The sequence below is a fragment of the Aphis gossypii genome, chromosome 2 (assembly GCF_020184175.1).
Source record: "Aphis gossypii isolate Hap1 chromosome 2, ASM2018417v2, whole genome shotgun sequence".
In the NCBI taxonomy this organism is placed as follows: Eukaryota; Metazoa; Arthropoda; class Insecta; order Hemiptera; family Aphididae; genus Aphis; species Aphis gossypii.
The window spans coordinates 79679547-79705029 of NC_065531.1; the positions used below are offsets into that span (position 1 = coordinate 79679547).

Consider the following 25483-nt stretch of genomic DNA (forward strand, 5'->3'; position numbering starts at 1 on the left):
TACTCAATAAAAAAACTCTATACACTTAATATAGATAGGTCTAAAAATAGCTCTTTTCTACATATTACATCAAATTCAATATTGATTACTATTGCGACATTTTTCTATTTTTATTTTTTTTCAATTTATTTTCAATTTTTTTTTATTTCATCAATGACATCAATCATTCTGCTAATTTTTTTAATTTTTCGGATTTCCGTAGAAAATTATTAAAAAATTATTAATCCCAATATCAATTTAAGGTGTATTATTATATTATGTTTTTGTACCTTTTAAAAAATGTCTGCTTATAAGAATTAGAGGTATATTATGTTACTGATTTAATGATAGTAAAGCAAGTTTTGAATATATACTGATTACATTTTGAAACATGTTTTTATATTTAAGAGTATCACCAACTTGAATAATGAGCCTTTAACTATGAATTCATAATTATAGTTACAATAAGTATTAGAAAAGAATAATTCAAAACAATATCTATTTATTACAACCAAAACAATGCCATTTTATGTTAATAATCACTATTAAATTACGCGAGTACTTATTTATTTTTATTTTTATTAATGAAAAGTGAGAACAAGTTAAATATATCCTTTTGATACGAGTCTATGTTCTATGTCTGACCCCTTTTCTCAGAATCGTTGTCTTTATTATTTTCTTCAAACGGTTAACTAGTACGTTCGAGCGTTTAAGTTAAATCTAAATAATTTCTTCTGTTATAATTTTATTCTTAAGTTATTTCATTAAATACTTTTTAACTTAATACAAATACCATTATATGCAGAAGTAACTTGGTTAATTTTTTTCTCACTATACTATATTCCATAATATGTTTGATTAAATACTTTTTATTTAATTTATGTTACATTTTTTATTAGGTTTATTTTAATTTATTAAGAACATTTATAGGGCCGTGTAATGGAAATTCTAAAGAAAAGAAAATTCATATTTTTATTGTACTATATTTATATACTGAATTATTTCAAAAAATATTTTTTTATTGAAAACAACGATGTATAATCAACACATAGTTTAAATTCTAAAAAAATCGAAGTTAGTAAGAATTTTAAAATATGAAAAATGTCATTAAAAAATAAACACTTTTTCATATTTATTTAATTTATACCTACCATGGATAAATTTATTTAGATTTTAGAAATATTAATGGACACAAGGATCTCTCTTACCATCGGTTATAACTACGTGATAAAACAACAATTTAAAAAAATCAGAATTGTATAAGTTAAATCTTTGTTTATGCTTATGCGGAACGCTCAAAATATTTTAGAAATTATATAGAGAAAAATGCCTTTCGCCAGTTTGTTTTACTCTAAATCCTGCGTGGCTGCGTATATTTATTTCATACTTTAATGTTGGTGTTTTGTTATTTATACATTTTAAAGTGATGTAAATATATCATTAATAGTCAAATCTGCATCGTTAACTAGGTATATTCAAGTTGTGTCAGACCGATGATAATCCACGAATAAATCATGTTTTAGTCTGACTGACTTGTACATTTTATGTTTGAATGTAAAGAAAAATGTTTGCGTAAACGTTACGACGTGGGATAGGTACTTACGGTTATTTAGATTGATATATCAACAATGGGTTGATGAATATTCTGAGTTCCGACGTATATAGAATACATTGTCTAGAGAATTTTGCTTTAAATAACGAAAAACATTTTAGATATGAGAATTCAATTTATTTATTTTTTGATATTTTATTTATAGTTGAAGTAACACGGATTTACTCTTTTGAGCTTTATGATTTGATTTAAGGAGAGATAGCATATTGGTACATCGCGTCATTCGCATAATATATACTCGTACTTATACCACATGGTAGGATTATACCTAATACTTTTTTTTGTTTAAAAATATGATATTTTTCTTTTTATAAATCATTGATGTAAAATTAATTAGTACATAAACCATATTTTATATACAGCATTGGATAGTACTAATGTAATAAAATACATGTTTTTTGATGTTATAAAATGGTTACTATAACCATCTTAATTCAAATTTGCTTTGTGTCTTAGAGAGTTATGGCTGAGAGCGATACATCGGATTCACAGCCAGAAAAGACGGAATCAACATGTCGACTTACAAAAAACAAATTCTGTTTCAAACATGACAGTGGTGCGTACGATTTTTTTTTATTTAATATAAATAACAATTTGTAATAATATGTATAATAACATTTTCTTCTAGGATACTTTTGACGGTACAGACTACAATACCAACAATACATCACAAATTCCAAGTAATATAATATTTAATATAATTAAATTAGGTGCTATAAAATTATTGAATTTGTCACAAATATGAACAACTACAATACAAATAAAATACAATATACTTCAAAGAATCATGAGAAATATGAATTATGATTATAATTATTATTTAATTTATTAATTAATCACACTTCTGAAAAAAAAAACTTCATTAGCGAAATTTATGTACATATAATAATATATATAAATCAGTTATATACCCAAATTATGTACATAATATATATTATACAATATAAGTGTAATAAATTTATAAAAAGAAAGCCATGGTAAGTAATGGCTAATTTACTTTCAATCTATTATTTGTTCACTTTATTTTAATAGAATTAAAACTAAACTTAAAATTAATTTAAAAAAAAGCTAATTATTTTATTTGTCTTGCTCAATTTGTTGTACAATGTAGCGATATATATAATAAATAAATAATAACTATTATAAAATAGGAAAACTTATTCTTTGAATTGAACTAAATTTCCAAGTAATGTATAGGATTAAGTATATGAATTTTTAGAGGTGTTTTTCTATACCGATCCAAAAACATCCATAAAAAACAATAAGTGATCACATCATAACATTCATAAATCATCACTAATGCATTTAAAAACGTTTCAATTAAATATTTATAAATATATCGTACTTATTTGAGAGTTTCAAAGTAATTAATTGAAACAATTAATCAACTATAAATACTATTATTGTACCTATGTACTATTTTTTTAAATTAGGAAAGTCAATCCAAAGTGCAATAGTTACATAATTTATTAATATTTAAAATTTATTTTAAACAAATACATTTAAAAATAAGTAGATGTTTTTTTCAAATGTAAATGAAATATAAGTTTTCTGATTATTAAATCTAAAATCAAAATCACTTCATGTATTATACAGTATATTGAATATTCTATTTTATTACATCATTTTTAAATGACGTATTATAAAATATTATTAAGCATTTAATAATTTAATGTAAGTATATATATACTTTTTAAATTTGTATATAATATATAATATCTAATATTATATATATATATTGAATACGATTCTTTTAAATGTTTTAATTATTTTCCGAGAACCATAGTAAGGATGTTCTTTATCTATACGTTTGGTTGAAGTTCTAAAAATTAAGAAACAAATTATTTCGCTGTACCTACTTATAAAATATTAAAAATAAACTTTTAATTTTTTTAGCTCACTTACTAGAGTAGGTACCTACATAACTTCTATCTCAATATCATATAATATTAGTCAGATGCACTACAATTTTCTCAAAATTTTTTTATTTTTATTGTTTTTAATTAATACATTTAATTTTATAACAAGTTCAGATTTAACAAATATGTATAACTGAGTAAGCAGCTGTGAATCTGTAGTAATACTAATATAATGTTATAATTCAAAAATTGTACTATATTTAATTGTTGATTTATAATATTATTAAAGATTTAGACGTTATTTTGTATTTATTTTTCACATAAAAGCTTGTTTTAACAATAAAGTGCTGATAATAACTAAAAATTCAATTTATAATCAATAAAAATCGTAAGAAAATGCAATTTTCTCAAAGTTTCGACCACTGTCCACTAAAATATTACTCATTAAATCGTTCTATAAATCCGAACATTCTACATCTCAAGTGTAATGAAATTGTCTTGTAATTGGTTTATTTTATACTGTTCAGAAATGTTCATAAAACAATATTGTATGTTTATTAAAATATTGTATAAACAGATAATAATTTAATGAAATGTTTACCAATTGATTACGCACTACAAATAATATTTTTTTTAGTACCTTAATTAATTTTATTAAATTATATTTGTATTTATAGTTTTTAATTATCAATCATAACATTTTGATACAGAACAGGTACGAAATATCTGCAGAAGGTTAAGTTTAAAAAAAACGGATTATTATATTAGGTATATTTTTGAGAACAAGATAATGAACAGTTCAAATTAGTATACAGTTTTCCTGTAGATTTTCACAAATCCTTTCAAATAATTTTATAATTTAATTATACGAGTAAGTTATCTCTTATCACTATTATCTCCATTACGTTAACATCTTTAAATCAATAAATACAAAATTACTATAGTATTAATTAATTAAACAAATTAAAAAAAATATAGGAATAAGTACCTATTGTAGGTACTAACCTACTACCTACCCTTGTAAGTATTAATTTGGTGTGTATAGGTAATTATTGTAATAAATTGAAAACAAAATTAAATCATTGAAACTAAAACTTTTACCATTTAATGAATTGTTTATAAAACATTTTGTTTTTAAATTTAAAAATTAAGTATAGGATACTGGAAGGATAGAATAATATAGTATGTCATCAATGTTTAGAAATTAATTTCTTAAATGTTAGGAATTACTGTAAGTGTATGTTTATAAACGGGAATATACCATTAGTAAATTGTTGTTAATACAGTGTACTTAAATAATTAAAACTCTCAATAAAAAATATTTTAAAGCCTTCACGTTGATGATTGATGATAGATTTTTGAAGATGCTTTGTATATTTTTCTAACCAAAAACATTTTAAAGTTGTTATTATTTTAAAGACTTGAATCAATTTAAATTTATTTGGTTCCATAGTGTACTCATATTTCAATCCATTAAAATATTTTTAAAATATATTTTAGTAATTTAAGAAAATTTACTAAGATCATCATACAAACATTCAATTATGTGTTTATTTGTATTAAGGAAATTAAAAATATCTAATATTTAATTTATTTATTTTAAACTTTTTTGAGGATAATATTTTTTTTTGAATAAGAAAGATTCAACATTTTATATTATGACTTGTTCTTTAAAGAATTATATCAGCAAGTATAATTTGAATTGCAAAGCTGCGGTCAGAACAATTGTTTTTCAATGATATACCATTGCAAGTTATAAATTTACAATAATAAATAGTAGTACGATTAAACCCTACTATCAGCCCTAAAACGAGTGAATCGAGTGTCTGAACTGACACCATTTTACTGTGCCCTATCGAGTTCTTTCCTATGTACATCTTAATTGTTTTAATAACCTTCAGCTTTGTTATTAAACTTATGAGTGTTAACGTATACAATACATATGAACAAAATATTTGGTATCAACCTGGTACAAAATAATATAGACATCAATAATATACTATAATAAATATAATGGTTTTACTTTTAAACGAGAAAATGTGTAAAACTGTAATTCAGTAAATTAAATTATTTTTAAAAGGATAATATTTTTTAACTTGAATTAGTTGAATGTATTTTTTATTTTTAAGTTACTTAGTTCAATATATGATGTATATATGTATTTCTATACCATTACTTAAGTCCTATTGAAGCGGAAAAGCCTATAGGCCAGTCATATGGGATTTATATTTACGAGAAAGTACGAAGGTAACTAATAGAAACAGTACCTATACTGTGCTGTTGTACTACTGTATAATATAAAATATTAGCTAAGCAAAATATTGAATTAAAACTTCAAAGCTTTTCATATTTCAACATTAATATTTATTAACATGATTTATATATTGAACAGTACTGTTAATGTCTATCATCATAATATGCAAACCGGTATAGTTTGTTGTACACAAATTAGCAATAATGTTCAATGATACAAATAAACAATAAATAATGAACAATATTACTGTGTTTATCACAAACTATACACTAATTATAAAACAAAACAATGCTTAAAATTACTATGTTACAATATTATTTACAATTTAATTACAATATTTATAAAAAATACTATTTGTGTTTAAAAAAATATTTTAAAATATATTAAAATATATTGAATATTTATATGTGTTGTATTATATTTCTCACAACAAATCAGATTTCGTTTTTATTTTATTTTAAAAAACAAAACGTATCTATAGTACCTACCAATTCATATTCTAGTAAAATATTGCATGTTCAATTTGCTTTTGATTATATTTTCATCTACAAAATATACAAAATACATTGATAACAAACATATTATTTTTAAAAAAATAACGCTATTGTTTTATAATATCTTAAGAGAATTCAGTGCCACATTTTTTAGTTTTCTATCGATTACATTCGTAAACAACATTTTGTATTTTACGAATTGTGACTAGACGGTAAGACTTGTACAAAAATAACCAATCATAAAAAAATTACCCAGTAAAAACCATATACTAATATGTTACATATATGCTCCTTTATTAATAATTTAAATTAAATAGCTTGAAATTCATTACATAAACATATAATATTATTTCACAGTGTGTCGAATAACGTTAATATATAATACAATTATTTATAGTAATTTTTATAATTTACTTTTCGACTCAGCAAAGCTTCACTGTTGCTAGATATTTTATACATAGACTAAATGAACACAATTAAAAGTTAAATATCAATTATTGTATAGAATATACGCTGAACGCATTTCTACGCCTCTGTCCGAAATTCAATACGGGAAACTCGTTATGACAATAAGATAATTGTTTATGTCTTTTTGTACGTTTTCTTCAAAAAAATTATGAACATTAAATGTTTCGTTTTAATTACGTTTATTTAAATGATATTGGATACACATTATTTCTTGTTTTTTTCGTTTAACGTGCACATACAAAGACGGATTTCCTAATAGGTAAATTAAGCAGCAGCCTAGGGTGGAAAATTCTGTAGTGTTTTACTGTTATTCTTAAAATATATTTTTCATATTATATAAAAGAAAAAAGAAAAAATTCTTTGTTTTATATTTATTAGTAATAATTGTAATTTTTTTAATCTTGTAAATTGAGCACCTACCCACACATATACCTATTTTGTATTTATTATAATTTTTTAAAGCCATAATTCATGAAAATAATCGAAAATGTTCATAAAGAAGATTTTGAAGATTAAAAATTTTCAATGTATATATGTAATATATTTATCTCCAAGCCCGCCTTAAAAACAATGATAATATGACATAAATATTAATTATAGTAGTAATTTAAATTTAAATTTACCAATAAAAATGATTAAACACATATTAGTAAATATTACAATATTGTTCTACCTAAGATATAAAAATACCTCCTAAAATAATGGAGGTATCATAATTTTGTTTTTTTTTTTTTTAAGACTCAAAGAGACAAGAATTACAAGTATTTCATATTTTAACTTAATTTAATGTTTTGGTAAAAAAGTTAAATTTTTTTTTTTTTTTTTTTTAATATAAGCGAGTAATAAGCGACTGAATTTTATATTCACGAGTCTTATTAGCGGCGTTCACTCCCCTATATTTAATATTTAGAATATTTATTTAGTAGAGAGTCATATTACTTGTTTACTCAATATAATATAATAACGGTAGAAAATGTTTAATGCCTATAACTGTAAGAAGCTAATCTCACTTCTCTGTAAACGAATAAATCAGTTAGTTTTCCGATTCTCAAGTAGGCAACATACAGCTGACATTGTGGGAAGCATGAATATTCCAAATTTAGTCATATATTCCTTCTTCACGTGACATATGACGGACGTTAATTGCTTTCCCGAAAAACAACGAAGCATGGAATGTGTTGGATTAAGTTGATAGTTAATTAAAAACAGTTAACAATACAATTTGTAGATCTTATTTTTATAAAAATTCATATTTATTTATTTTGTACCCACTCAAAACTACTAGTTAGGTTACTTCTACTGATCACATCGAGAATTCAATAGCTGTAAACCTTCTTTTGAGAACACAGACCATTTTGCTAAACACACGCGAAAATCGGTCCTGTAGTTTTTAGTCTATATAGAGGGCAAAAAAAAGGAAAAAACGAAAGAAAAGAAAGAAACATTCGTTTATAGAACATAAAGATATATATAGATATTGAGTTATGGTTATCTTAACCCGAACCACACAATACTGTACAGGCACAAAATAAGAACATCTAAGAAGAGTATTTCTATACATCGTACAATGATAAACGGCGAGGACAAAAAAATATTGCGCCGACATCCTCTAATACATAATACAACTCTTAAGCATTTGACAAAACATTCCCGATTGGCTGGTTATACAAACACTAAACATGAGCAGACACTTTGTTATTTCTATCCCATAACACACAATACACATTAGTCTTTTACTGAATTTTTTCACACGTTTAGTGATTGACTAAAAAAAAAAAAAATTAAAGAAATTAAAATGAAAACAAGACTTTCAAGCTTCTACAATAGAACATTGATGAATTATGTTCATTATTTTGAACTAGGTATTACGTCTGTATGGATAATCAGCTTTATAATACATTAAATTTGTACGAATGTGACAAAAACAAAATGCTAATAAGTTAAGGTCGATTAACATATATATTATATTTATGTTTAAATACTGCAAGTATACTACAAAGTACGTTGTAACTATTGAGTGCTTACAAGAAACTTTCATAATTACATTTAATATATGCATAATATTCCGGATAAGCTACAATTATTACTGGTAACTACAATACTATTATTAACTATTTTCATAATATTTCAATAACGCAAAAGGTAAAACGCTGTAATAAGATCTTGTATTTGTTTTTCTATTTGTATATAATTAATTTTACACAATATTTGTGTAATGATATGTACATATTTAATTTAAAATGATAAATATAAAATTCAAAAAGTATTATACTAATATAATGTAATACTGTATGTACTTAAGCATTTCACTTGACTATTTAAAGAAGGGGATGAACTCAATATATAATTCAAATTATATATTATTTATAAAATATACATTATGGGTAATGGTTAAGAGTATGCCATGGAACCACAGTATCATTCTACCATTACCAACAAAATGAATTTAAAATAAAGAAAAAATAATCTAATATTTTGATTATAAAAACTACGTGCGACATTTTTTTTCTATAAAATAGCGTAATATTTCCTTTCACCCACAACCGCACGTTCAGTTGCTCTTGTACAACATATTATAATATATTCAAATATTTTTTTTTTAAAGAATAAAATTTTCTGTTAGTTATAAACACTCATAATAAACTTATAATACATATTTTCCTCTATATTTTAGTAAAAACATGTTTTGTCAAAAAATCTCCATTTTTCTATAATATCAGAGCATTATAGTCCCTCATTAATTTATATTTAGATTAAAAATGTTTGATAAAAGGCAAAAAAATTACAACACTGAAAAAAAATGATTGAAAAACGCATTAGACATGGGTGTAACTTATCTCCGGACTCCAAATTTTATATTTTTCTACAGTAAATATAAAATGCGACGTACACATTATATAAACAAAATGCTTTCTACCACCGACCAACGTACCAAGATTGCGATCTAGTGCATCGGAAAAATTTAAATTTAAATATTTATTCCTATATAATATGTTTAGTCTGTTTTAGTCTGTTTTTTTGGTGTAATTTTAAACTTATCACCGAATAGATATATTACTGAATTAAAAAAAAAATTACTAAATAAAATGTTTTATGTCTTAAAATTAAAATTTTTAGTTTGTATTTATAAAATAAACGAATTCAATTATTATTACTTTGCGCATACTGTAATGATAATATCACCAGTAGAGCGCAAACGGCATATTAGCCGAAAATGTCTTTAATAGGAAGGCGAGATATAGTTTCACGTATTCACATTTCCCGAAGTATTTGAACACTTTGCAAAAATGACAAAACCCATTACTTTTCCGTAGTAAGAGCATACTATTAAAAAGAAAAAATAATAATTCTATTTTATAATATAGATATTACATGATTCATAACTTAAGTCGAATTTTTCTTTTGTTTTTTTTTTCTTTTGTGAAAATAAAATCATACATTCATATTATTACATTAAATTATTAAAAGAAAGCATTTTGACACACATATTAAAAATTAAATTATAATAAATTGCTTTTCATCGTATAAGTATTAACTATATAGTCATATATTACATTTGAAATTTTAAGCGAATATAATAATTTAAATTACTTTTGAGTTATAAAATTTAATTTTAGATATATGCAATTTATAGGTACAAAACTTAGTTTATTTCCAACAAAAATAAAATCGAAAATTAATGTAGCTTAATAGTTATAAATACGTTTAAAGGGTTGTAAGTAACTTAATCTCTCTTTTAAAGTATATTATATTGTGTGTACCTAATCTATAATATGTATACAAACTTGTTTTATTTTATATAACTGTTCTAATTTTAATTTATACATTAAAACTACAAAATTAAACTTTAAATGTAAATTTTTTAATAAAAGTAAAATATTAAGACATTATATACCGTTAATTAATAATTTTATAGTATAAAATAGGTAGGTATTTACATACTATATTTTTAAGACTATTAAATCCTTCTCCGGAAATTAATTAAAAACTCATTGATGATTTATCTATATATTTACAAGTTACGCGTACGCTATGTGTAGTATACTAACTAAATATTTACAACAATCAAAAAATTTAAAAATAATTATGTTTACCTAATTATATATTATCATACAATAAAAAATAATTCAATCAATAAACTAACGATCTCACTAAATTTGTGTTTTAGATTAATAGTCAATCTAAAATTATTCTATAAATAATCAGAAGACTTTTTCCCTTGCTTGATTTGCTTACAAACCCTTATGGGGTCGAGACCGGCTCACTGACACTCATGAGAGATTTGCTTCTATGATTCACGGATCACCTCCCTTTACAATTTAAAATAGGTATTTAAAAATAAAATACGTGAAGATAAAATAGATTAGGAGTTAGATTAGGTTAAGTTAGGTTTGATAAAAACCAAAATGCATTTATTTAATGTGCGGAAGACAAAAGTAAACTTATTAAATTATAATGAGTTACACAAGGTGATTGTTTTAAAAATTAACTCTAAATTTTTCGAAGGCCGTTAACAGTTTTAAAGATTTTTTCACGTTTCCTATGTAGTCATTACAAAAAAGTTTTTTCTGAAAATTTCAATAAAGTTAATACTTATTGAATTTTAAAAGGATCAGTTAATGAGTAAAAAGTATCAAAAATTTTGATGAGCGGAGTGGAGTGATATAATGATGTACCTCGCAAAATGTTAGTCTACTTTGCTCATTAAAATGTTAAACACTTACAACAAAATAACCACTAATTCAAAATTCGACTTTTATATATCGATATTTTCAGACAAATTAAGCACAATTGCTTCGGATTTTAATATAAAAAATGGCAAAAATAATTTAATGAATATTTACTGATAATGTAATCATCCATTACAGAATTATATAATATATTTTAATTACTTTAGATACTATAAACGATAAGAACTATAAGATATTACTCGATTTCATCAATCCAAGTAAATTATAAAATTAGGCATATGAATGATATAATGCTATATAGCGCATTTGAAAACAAATAATAATATAATATTTGAGCTATTATCAAAATACTTATTATTTTTTCGCTGTCGGGGTCGTGGGTACTTCCCGAGGCCACGCGTGCTGTATGATTTGATATTTAGAAGGGGTGAAAGTTGATAAACGCTCCCTAACCTCTCTGGGAAAATGGGTTTTTCGTGACAAAACTGAAATGTATTTATTTATGTACCTACAGCAATATCAAAGTGGAGAAACGATTGTGGTAAAATATTAGTGAATGGGGGGGTGAAGTAGTTTTATGTTACAGTAGGAATATACACATGTGAGTGTGTGAATGTGTGTGTGTTTTGTGTGTGAGTGTGTGTGTGTTGTGTGTGGAGTTGTACACTTGACAAACTACCTCGTCATCGAAAATACCGAAACATTCTCCGGTACACCAAGTCTAAGCACGCATTATTACTTTTCGGTGCAGTATCTACTAATATTATATACTCCGAGTAATCATTACCGTTTGTTTAGTACACGATATTATTTATTTATTTATTATTATTTTGTATATACTTTGAAAATCAAAGTTTTTTTACATTTGACAATCACTTATTATCGCTTACTGCATAACGCCCGACCAACAAAGTAAAAATAATATTAACACCTACCGCACATCCTATATATATTCTACACTAAATAGATAAATAACTACGAGTAAATAAAAAATTCAATTATATACCCGACTATACGAGTTTAAATATGAGAAAATTCTATTTTTCTTATTCAATAATATATTGAACCTAACCTAACCTTGCTATTTAGCTAGTATTATACTATAAAAGCATGTTTTGATTCATAAAGGTTATTATGACAGTTGTATTTTGGTATGTCTAATTTTTATAAAAAAAAAATATATATGTGTGTACATTTTATCTATTAGTTTTTTAATTATTTAATTAAAATTTAGACATTATCTATGAGCTTTAAATAATTTCATGAATTTGTATAGAGACAAAGTGTGTATAAATGTGGCTTGATAAAAAGTTTAGTCATTTAGTATGAAAATTATTTAGTTCAAGTTCAATAAATCGTGAGTGCAATTGGTAAGATAGTTATATCTTGTATTTTTGTTAGAGATTTTGTACTCACAACTCATAGCTAATGCCTAATGAATAACAAATAATAATATACTACTCTTATAACTACGATAATAATAATAATATGCAAAACAAATTAGTCATTTCTTGAAAAAAAAACATTTATGTATAATAAAGCATGATAGTTATACAAACGTATACATAAATGAAACGTTGAATTCGTTTAATTAAACTAAAACAACTCACAAATTTATATAAAATTTATTTTTCATTTCCTACTTTATAAAATTAAGCCTTAGGTATATTATATTATTATTGTACTCGTCAAGGCATATTTTATATAAAATAAGTATTGAATTTTACACGTAAAATAAATTATAGTTTAATAATTCATTTAATAATGGTGTTGATATTGTACAAAAATAATTGAATCAAAAGTATTGTTTAATAATTATTAATTACGCTAGTTACCTGGTAATTATTTTTACCAATTTCAAGGATCAAAAATAAATAATATTTTCGTAATTGATACATGATATATTATTATGTATAGATATTTTTATAGTTAACTGGGCAATATTTGCAGAATATACACAATAAACAGAAATATATAATGCTTTGGACATATCTATTTAAAATTCCAAAAAGACATTAAAATAGCATATTACAATTGTATTATACACAAAGACAAACTTTTTATGTCTTCATTGGAATTTAGTTTTTTGCATTCGCATGAATAAAGATTTCATACAATATTCTGAGCAACTATTAATATTTTTTACAATCATGATGAATCCTAAATATTATGATAATTAAAGTTTGCTTTAGAACTCACAATTTACTTTCTCAAATACAGTTTCAATTTAGGGTTTAACCACGGTCCTTCGTAACCCCCTCACTGCTGAGGCAACTTCTGTGACTTCTTTCACTTATTTATTAATTTCCCTACACTTTCATTTAACGAGACAATTTTTTTAAAAAAAATATCTTCTCTTCCTTTAATATAAACCTTTCTTGTGTCAATTACTTAACAACTAATAACGTAAATCTAATTTAAATCCTTTTAGATTTCATTATTAATACAGTTTTTAACTACTATGTACTTAGCACAATATCCTATTTTCTGATATAAATGAATTTATGTTTAAACGCCTTCTTTATATTAGTAGGATTATAATAATTTTTATTAATCTTAATGAAAAAAAAAATAATTGAAGAAGTTATAGTTATAAATATTATGATTGCATAACCCACTCGTTTCTAAAAATAATTGTTAAATACTTAATTAAACCAAGTCGTACTGTGTTTCAGATATAATTTTAAATTTATTAATATGAATTTATAAAAATAACATTTTTATTTATCAGCTTTTTTCTTTTACTAAAAATACTATTATTATACGACCACGAGATCTCTATTGATATACTAATCTATAAAAATAAACATATTACTCAGTTATAAATTCACATTTCACGTATGAAATTCTATGATTTTGATCGGTAAAATAACTTAAATAATTCGAAGTTACTGAGTTTAAATTTTCACAGTGATTAATTAATTTTGTTTTAATTTGTAAGGTTGTTCAATTTACATACAATTATATTTGACTCATATATTTATCAGATTACCCATAGTTTTTATTATAAAAATTAAATTTTAAATTTCAATAATTTAGATAGCCAAATAATGTATTGTTTACGATATTATCTGTCTTTTGTGATTTATGTTTTTAATGAACTCATAATTTAGAGTATACTCATTTCTTACTTATTGGTTTATTTAAATTATTAAAAAATTAATAAACTATAAAAGTATAAACTTCAAAAATTATATCTTGACATCTTGTAGGTACTCTTACGTGTTATTTAAGTTACTTGTTTCTACTTTCTGTGTACCTATACTGTCCACTACGTATATACACTACTCATAAATTTAATTATATAGTATAAAACTTAAGTATTCATTGAAGTCTGAGTTTTGACTCAGTTATAATTAATGAGCACTTTAGTCACAACATGTGTTTAATGTATATCTTAATCAGTTAGAACTCGTGTTTACATGGCTATTTATTGTATTACATAACAAATTTATGTTCGACATTTTTTGTTTCAATCCTTGTGTAGTTAATCCATTTAAACAAAGGTAGGTATAAACCTATATTTACGTTTTTTATTTACAAATAAATGTGTACCTTATTATGTGTGATAAAATGACATAAAGGCATATAGTGTATGTGTAGTCATTATTCATTTGCGGAAAGTAATACTAATGTAGTTTTCTTCACAGTTCGCGAACCACGCGGAGAAAGAGTGTTCATTTGGAGTAAGAAAATGTCGAGTTACAAATTATAATAATCCAGCATAGTACTCAGAGAAATCCATACAATGAATACAAAATAAAATTATACTATTTTTACAATGGAAAAATAATTTTAAAATATTATTAAAGTTGATTTTTTTTATTTTTCAATTTTAATACTACCCTAACAAAAATGTGTTCCAATACAAACTGAACATTATTATTTAATTGATTTAAGATAATAATATACGTATATATTATTATATTCAATTTCATTTAAAGTTTAAATATCATATTATAGCATATAAAATATAATAACAATACATTAACATATTATAATATTATACAGATTCTATAACAATAAAATATTATTGGAACTACTTTAAAATTTTATTTTAAGTGAAAATATAAAACTCCATATATTTTTCATCATTTAGTAGATAAATCTTTATGCCCTTCTTGGAATAATTTAATTCCGAATGAAAATATCTTCACAATTTTAATGCCTAAAGTTAGACGCAAAATAATCCTTTTAACTTACACTTTATTGCTTGAGGTGCAAAGTTTATATGGAAAACGAGGACACATATAGTATAACTCTATACGTAATCGTCTTTACGTTTGAAGAAATTAAACAGTTTACGTTCGACTTCAAAAGGACGAAATCAACATAATATTATAAATATATTAGTTATAAATGTTATAATAGATATTGTGTGTGTGTATATATATATATATAGTTATCCCCTACGGATGCAATATAAACCATCAATTATTTACGTTTTAACAAAATAATATATCGTTTGGCTTTTTTCAATCAGCATACATAAAAATTATATCTATACGCTTATTGCATAATTTCGCTTACATAATAGCTTACATAATTTTAACGTGTGTAGATTTTATTAAAAGTGTTTGTGACATTTACTTACTGTCTCCTCAAGATTTTTATTTTACTATAAGGGCGAGATCATTTTTACGTTTCCGCACGAAAGTACAAAACTTTTGTTTTATAATAAACATTTTTGTTTTCTATACTTTAAAAACTATACAAAGATTATTCCCGACTCAAATCGCATTAAAAGATTATAGGTATTATAATATAACATATAGGTTGTTTGCCATGATATCAATTTCCGTTCGTCGCGTGCGCAAACAAACTGTAATCATGTCAAAAATTAATAGAATTTTTGGATAACAACGGCATCGTTTGTATGTACAATGTAGACTGTGGTGATTTACAACTTTAATTTTCACGTCATGAAATGCCAGGTGAAAATTATTGATCTAATTGTTAAAAAGATATTCTATTTTCGTCACATCTATCGTTTTTCCGACGTAAATGTTTGTATTGAATATCCCTAATGAGCGCAATGAACGGTTTAGCTATTATTATGCTATTAATGAATGATTTACACGATTCTCGTACGAAACTAAATGGACAATGATTAATACATAGTATATAGATCTACCGACTCTTTCTTTTTAATCAGTTGGTCTCTTAACAAAAAAAAAAGAAAAGAAAAACTCATAAATCATAGTGTTATTGACATTTAACTCAAATAATGTTTGTCCGTTAACGTAAAGTGAGGAACAGAATAAAAATATGTAACGCACTATAATGGGAAAACTCGTTAATATTTCTCGAAGAAAATGGAAGATATTATATCCAATACCTACAGTTATATTTAGTCGAAATTACTTTAATGCAGTTTTATAATTCATCATATACAAAGAATTGGACGTGAAGCTAGAAATAATACATGTTTTTGGTTTTTGGAATAACTACATTATTATTTCACTTAACTCAATCTTATTTTTGGACAGATTTTGTTAAACATGAGATTATTTATAAATTACAACAAATATGAAATTAAAAGGTTATAAACGTTTAATTTAATACCTGATTTACCTAACAAAAAACTATGGTTATTCTTTCATACTTAGCTAATCGTCATATATAACATACAAAAGCTGATCACAAAAAAAGGCGTTTTTAAGCATAACTCTATAAACTTGTGCCTATAGCGACGACATTTTCGACGCGGGGAATATTAGCATATTTTTTTTTTTACAAAATTACAAAAAATGTTTTTCATTTAATAAAATCAAATTTTACAAGTTTTAAAATAGAAAACTTATTTATAAACAAATTATATATTATAATATTCATAACTTAGAATAGTTTTGATGTATAGATGATTTTTCCAACATATCAATTTTACGTAGCTGTCCCGCCTAGCGTTGCTTTTATTTAACATTTAAAAGCCTTTTTTTATTCTTATTTTTTATTTTTTGAACGAGCTAAATTTATTCTTATTTTTATTCTGGACCAAAATACATCAACTCATTTAGTGTGAACCAAAAAACAACGAAAAAGTTTTGTAATGTCACAACTAGATGTCTAGATATTTACTAAAATACTTACTTCTAACAATAATTAATATTTGGTGACACAATTGGAAAAAAATATCTTTATATGCGTATTTATAGATTATTTAAAAAATTAAGCAAAGGTTAAAGGTCGTTAAGTTTTCTGAAATTTTCCCATTTTCTTAATTTTTCATTCCGTAAAAACCTTCTACGAAATGTAAGAAAACTTAAAAGTAAAAAGATGAATAAAATCGGTAAAGGCGTTCTCAAGTTATGGCGTGATTAAGGAAAGTAGGGATTTATTTTTATATACATAGATTTTAAAAGGAATAAGGAGAGAAAGGCGAAAAATGTAAAAGTGCCTTTTGGCAGAAAAATCCTAAATACGCAATTGACCACAGATCAACTATTAGGGTACAACTATTTATTTAACGTTTAATCTGTTCGTGGAATTTTTAATAATATGTGTTAACATACTGATTAAAATATTCTCTTAAGAATTCACATAGGTATGAGTTTATCTGTATGCTTATAAATATTATAAACTAAAAATTAAATAGTTATTCTATAACCAATAGAACCCTGTAAAAAACATACATTTTTATCAAGGAAAATGTTATTATTAAAAAATTATAAGAACTTTAAAATCCAATACTCAAAGAGAGATTCCAGTTTTTGTAACAATGTAGTGTAATAAAATAATATGAATTTTATTGTTTTTGAATTAAATTAATCTTTTCATTTTAACCATAATTTATAGTTGTTTATTGTAAATGAGTTTTAACAGTTTCCAACAGTTTTGTACTTTTAATGACAATCGCGGTCGTGATAATTCTATAGTGACAGATAATAATATTTAACTGTCTTTATGTTTGCAACACAGACTTCTATAGTTCTATACAACCATCATGGAATACACATTCAATTTAATATTATACTATCATATTATTAGAATCATGCTTTATGACCTTCGGTGGTAATAATAAAAATTAATATTGAGTTATATCGAGTCTACAATTCGGAGCTGGGGTGGATGAATATTACAATTATAGTATAAAATCTGCAATATAAATTTTGAAATATTTTAGCCTCTGAACTTCTGCAGTGAATTATTACTTGCGTTCACATTGGTGGGAATTGCAAGTCATGTGTATGAGCATAGATCGAGGGAGATATTAACCCTTCTAAATATTTCAATTCTTTGCACAAATCAGTAAATAGATTTTTTCACTTAAGGTTACAATTGGATCAGTTTGTATCACTTACGATAGAACTGATTAACTTAACGTACATATACAAAACAATATCATTGATTATTTTTAGCTTTTATAAGTTTATAACGTATAGGTAATTAATTATTGTAAAAATTGACAAAAAATCACTTGTAAATCATTATTCTATATTAGTCATTTCTCATCATGTCTCTCATGATAAATTATTTATAACATAAAACGGTATTTGTAATTGTTTCCACTATTCGTCTTATACCTTCAAACGATACTGTCTATATGACTTCATATCGATTGTTTTTCTTTTATCGGAATCCCTTTTTGATTACTGTTGTTTTTCTGACATCTTCTTAATTAAATCGTTGGTTGACTTTTTTTTTAAGGAATTTTACTATAATGTTTATACCTATTGTTTTGGTTTGTGTGTGTGTGTGTGTGTGTGTATGTTTATTCTTAATTGTCTGATAGTTATAATATTAATGTTTTTTTTTTTTTTTTATTTGATAAGTATTTAGTAGCATTTAGTTGCTTTGGTTTGATTTGAATAAAATCCTGTAATATTTTAAATATAACATTTTACTCAGAAATTAATTTAAAAAAAGAGTTAATAAGTAACCACTAATGTACCAGTAAATGTCAATTATAACTCATTAAAACACGAATCGACTTACTAAGTAGATACCTTATTTTAAAATTACAAAACTAAAGTTGAATATTTATTATATTTGAAAAAATGGTTGAACTTGAATAAAATAAAACCATCGACTAATCGACTATTTTTAAATTTCAATGTATAAAAATTGAAAATATATAAGTAAATTCGTAAATTATTTTTCAATATAGTGATAATTTTCCGTTTAAAAATTGTATTATTTAATATTTTAAAACTAGTAAGAAAAATGTACTGATAATATAGCCAATAAGATCTATTAGAGTTGAACATTGTACATACGTACGTGTATATTTCATAATAATGAAAAGTTATTTTTCTCTGCGTAAGGATTTGAAATACATAGAGGTTCTGTAAATCATATTTTTTATTTGTATTTACGAGTACATACAAAGTTAAACTTTTTGTAAATTAGATTATCATCAAGTTAGATCATATACTTTATAGTTAAAACTAACTTTTTACCAATTATCTAGTTATTAGTAATTAGTAATTACTTATTCTTATATATATATTTTAGTATCTTAATATAGGTATATCATAGCAAAATTTTACTAAATATCCAAAAACATTAAATAGTGATTAATAGCTTACTAATTTTTACATTTTTTTCTAATGAGGATATATTGACGCAGGAAAACTTAAATAAATTGGATCATATGACATTTTTATCACGTCCGATGTATCATTGAAATCTTAATTAAAAATAACCGAATGTTTTATAAAAAAAAAAGTAGAAAAGCTGAGTATCCTGCTTATAAATACAATAAAAATCCGAACAGATAAAATGCTGTTTTACATAGCAAAAAATTCTAATGATAATAATCGTCATGATAAACAGTATCGCTGAATTAAGGAGTTATATGCACTGATACAAAATATAGTGTTTTGTACATCATAAATCATAATAGTTTTACACTTCTACAAAAGTGTAGCCTGTGCTGCACGTGAAATTTGTATAATATATTATATACATACAAATATTTTATTTGGGTGGAATAATAATGATATTAAAAATTAAAATACATAATATTATACAGTTTTGACATTTTTGTAGAATACCCGTATGATAACTGATAAGTTATGTTTATATATTATATATATAGAATTTAATATATAGTTGAGTTGGAGACAGGTAACGGAAGTAAGTCATGAATTCACTAAAAGGTAAAAAAAAATTAAAACGAATTGGTAAATAAAAAAATGGACTTTCCCTTTCCTCTCCATGGGCAGGCACCCTAATAGGACACCAAAGTAGTAATTTTATTTACAGATGACATCGTAGGTTCGAACAACAAACAAAAAGACACCCTGTATAGGAAACTATATATAGTGTCCTACACAAGATCAAAAATTAAGGGTCCTATATCTGTGTTACATTCGAGGAAAAAATTTGGCGCCGTTTATGTTGTAATGCTTTGATCATGTCTTTTTTTGTTATAATATGATTCACCGTTTAAATGTTTGACAATAACATACAATTAAGAATAGGTTAGGTAAAGTAAATTCGTTAAACAATATCAAAAATTTATCTTTTTTTTAATAACAGTAGACTATAATTTCTTATGATATTTAAATTATATTAGTTAATATTATAACGTAAAGTTTTGAAAAATACTTCAATTTTAAAAGATTTTATTACGTTTTGTAAATATCATATCTATAGAACGATTATTATTTTATACGGTTTAGTTAATGTTACTTTTATTTACACAGATATTTATAAGGAAATTAAGTTCCTTATTAAGAATTGTTGTGTATTATACTTTCAGATTTATAAATAAATATAACTATTACTTATCAGTATTAAAATAATTTTAATCCGAGTGACAATATGGGATGATTTGAGTTATGTCAGTGCGTGTAGTGCTCCTATATATTTTCCATAAATTTCAAAATTAATTTAATTCAACAGAACAGTAAACGTTGTAAACTTACACTAAAATAGATAATTACCTACTCGTATATACATAATGTTAACGTTAAATGTATACAAATTAAGTTTAGCTCAAACCAATCCCTTGGGTTACGCCAAATTTGATCAACACTCAGCTTTATAAATCATCAGTATATTTAGTATATTATGTTTACCGTTTTCCATTGAGAACATAACTTTAAAACTGACCTGGTGTTGATAGATTGCTTTATTTATTAATGATGCTCTTAGAATCTTGGATACATATTCATATTTTGAAACGGATCTGGAATAAAATCAAATTACGAGGGTATATTTACTTAACCTTGTGATGTATTTGTGTAGATAAAAATGCATATCTGCTCGTTGTTAAATATGTATATAAAATATAAATTTATGATTATATTTTTTAATAATATTTTCGTTTAATTAGTATACCGTATGATATGTATTCTGTAAGTTAAATTAAAAATAAACTTTAAACATTTATACAGCAAGTTGCAATTATACATTATACACAATACACATTATATGTACCTACATATTATGTCATTAATAGATAAACTTTAAACGTTTGATGACGTTCTCAAGCTGATTGTAACGTATTAACGTATAATATGTTTACCGAGTACCGACAACTGACGAGCGGACGATGACGATATTATTATGAAAGATTTCATTTAACTATATTATTAGGGCCAGCGGGTTATATATTTGCAATTTCCTCTTGACAGCTTTCTGTGTTCATCCTTTCCCTCGTCACTCGACTAACCATCGTTCTGACAACATAATTACAAGAACTGTTAATTACGATGTGTACTAGACAAAACCAATTTAACTTCAACACTGCGTTGTTATATTCATCGTAATCGTGTTTGGCAATCGCTACATTATTATAACCGAACAACATCCTTTGGCTTCAGCAACCAGTGGAGCCACGTGCATATAAAACACCGTAAGCGGTGCTTACAATTTCAGTTGTAAAACGTTATTAGTAATTTTTAAATGACCAAATTAAATAAAATTTAAAGCATAGTCAAATTGTGATAATGTAAAATCATATATCATTACATTTTGTTGGTGGTATTATTTTTTATATACTATTGTTATTTATTGGTAATCTATAAATAACATTGTTGATTTCGTGTATTTTGACCATAGGAACTAGGAAGATAACAAATTGAGAATACTCAGTAAAATGTCCACCGAACTTCCAGCACACGAACATTCAAGTCAATATTGTATTTTCTATAAATATGAAAAACATGACATGTGTGTAAGGTGTGATTTCAATTCCCTTTCCTGTATTGTGTATGAGACACAATATTTTCTCATGTGCTATTACGTTGGGCATATTTCAACCGTGACATAACGCTTAAAAACAAATTATGGCCACATCGTCAGGTTGTCATGGTTACAAAGTAATCATACTTTCTGTAAAAGCACAGTTTTTTTTTTTTAAATACAAATTGAAATGGAAAGAGTGACTTCAATAAGTTCATCAGAGTGGAAAACTGTAACGATTTTAGCGGTTTTTGTTGAACAAAATAAAAAATCTACCTGATTAGTTGGTACACCAAAACAATAAAAATAAAAATAGATGACACATTGGATGAATTCAATCGTTTGATTCATGAATTACGAATTGGTCCCAGACGATTTCACTTCAAAGTACAAATATAACATGACACGCGTGAGGTGACAATAGCGTGGTGACGATACATTCAAATAATAAAACAACGTACAAATAAACAATCTATTTTTTTTCTCATAATGTGATAACATATTACTACAGTACGTGCTTAGTTATAATGCTAAAGCTGCTTATTGCTTATAGTGTAGAAATAATTGCATTGGAATTAGTGTATGGAATAATATAAATTATAAGAAGAAATGGTAGGTACTGACATAATATAAGCGATTTTCAAATGTGTTATACATGACAAAATAAATAGGTACCTATATTGATGTTTCTTCATCACTGTTGTAATGGTTTTTAACTATGCGCATATCCTTCACCTCTGGCTTATGCCGTAGTTCTCCACTTCTGATTGATTTGTTTTTTTTTTCGTATAATCTCATTTTTCATGTAATATTATATTTATGACGACTTATGTCAAATCAATAAGTGTTGAAAAACTACTATATATTTAAGAAATATTCGAGAGAAAGAGGTGCATATCAAAAAACTGTGATGATACCAACTACCTATATCTATTTTATCGTGCGATCCATCCATAGTGGTTTTAATGGTCACCATTCGTTACGTTTTTGAGTTAAATTTGTTTATACTTTTAATCAGACGTTGTTATTATATGATTTCGGTTATTGGTCAAAGACTCGCAAAAACGATGTGTTTGTGGTCATTAGAGATTCTAGGAAATAGATAGCTAGTAGATTTATTTTGAATATTATAAACAACCAAACAATCTATTCATTTTAATGGTTATAAATAAAATTATCAGTTACCTAAAACCAAGAGTTATTACTAAATATATAACCAAAATCGCGAAAACGACTTGTTTACAAAATATAGTAACCGGGTTACATTTGGTTAAACTCAATAACGCGCCTTTTATATCATAGTAGTATTTATTCAACGGCGTTGATTCGACACTGGGACTTATTGACTTCCAAGTTCAAACTGTTATTACTCAATAATCGAATAGTCGATATTAGGTACTAGCTTAGTGATTATAATCAATTATTTAAATAATTTAGTTTGATATTTATATTTTTAATTGTCTTATGACGAATTGACGAGTGATAATAATCTTGATAAAAATGTTAATTTTACCATTTGTGTGAACAAGAAACAATAACTAGCTTATGCGCATATTATATTCATGCGTTGTGCAAAATAGGTAGCTTTTAATTTTTAGTGATTGCTTACACCACTGACGGCTCCATTTTCGATAGTGTTCACACATACAGGAAACTTATCAGTCCATCGATTTCCACAGATAAATTCGACCGACATAAAAGTAAGTGGCGACAGTATATATTAATTATTGGGTACACTATTTCTGTCTAATATACTGTAGTAATTATTATATTTCTAATCAAATATTCAGTTGACGAATAATATATATATATTTCAAACCCATTTACATACACCGTGCGTTTGGATACACTTCAATCGCGTCCTCTTAAAAAACTATAATATTTTGTAATATGTATTGTGTAATTTGGGCATCGGTTATTCACCATCGCGGTGCAACTATTAAATCGTATTTTGAAAACCACATAATCATTGATTACTGAGAATCGACACTGAGTTTTATGTGTTTATTGACTGCTCAAACTGCACGGAGAACAATAACACAATACTGACCCACAAAATTTCTCAAAATTTCTTCGAGCGCGAGCACCCCGCAGTTACAAATAGTGTTATCGTTGAGATGCGATAAGCTTGACCGAGTCGGCTTCTGTCTTTGAAGACTATCGGTGTGTCTATATTATGTCCATAATATTATACACGCTGTGTGTCGATATAATTCGATTTCGACGGTCTGAACACGACCGCGAGGACGCTAAACACGATCATAACGTGCCCTAATAATAATAATATACCTATAATACGAGCATCACTGCACTCAGTTTACATTTTACTACTACAACACTGTAGTGTAGGTAAAACATATTTAATTACAATGCAATTATTGTCCAGCGTGAATAACACAATTAATACGTATAGCCGTATAGGTATTGCTAAGCCCAACGCGCGTTTCATTGTTCAAAATAAATTAATTGCCAAAATTTCGCCGAGTAGTCGTCACCCTGCTCAATGTAGAATGTGTATTTAAAGTGTAAGTGGGTGCTTTTTGCGAATAATAGCACTACCCACCCTTCGACTTACTTATTTAACGACCTATTTTATTTATTTTATTACAATTTTCACCACAAATATAGCCACAGTTTTTGTCTTTGTCACTTAGTCTTAAATTCTTAATAACGGTTCGTATATCATTTTATTCTTAAGCTATAGTTGCTGTGGTTAAAGAAAATTTAATTTTTAAATTTTCACGGTTTTTATTTTAAAGGACACTGAAAAATATCCAACCGCTTTCAAATCTGTATTACCGCTATTATCATTAATAATAAAACCATTCATTATATGTTTTTGTTGTTAATTATTTATGTAATTCTAATATTAAAATTAAAAATGCATATACATAATATTACTTATTGTTGTATATAATTATTTAATGCATAATATACATTATCTTTGAACAGTAAAAATACTTTTTACCTTTTCATATATTATATTATTTATA

At 25.0% G+C, this 25483-nt stretch overlaps 1 protein-coding gene across 3 annotated transcripts in view; it reads left to right on the forward strand.

Moving 5' to 3' along the window:
* The first annotated feature begins 2025 nt into the window (after positions 1 to 2025).
* The window catches only part of LOC114123034 (adenylyl cyclase 78C), a 60615-nt gene continuing 37157 nt past the window's right edge, over positions 2026 to 25483 (forward strand). For all 3 annotated transcript variants that reach the window (XM_027985879.2, XM_050202090.1, XM_050202091.1), the window contains exons 1-2: positions 2026 to 2147; positions 2220 to 2271. In XM_027985879.2, coding sequence (XP_027841680.2) covers positions 2139 to 2147; positions 2220 to 2271 — 61 coding nt within the window. In that variant the 5' untranslated portion in view covers positions 2026 to 2138. The remainder of the gene's footprint in view (positions 2148 to 2219; positions 2272 to 25483) is intronic.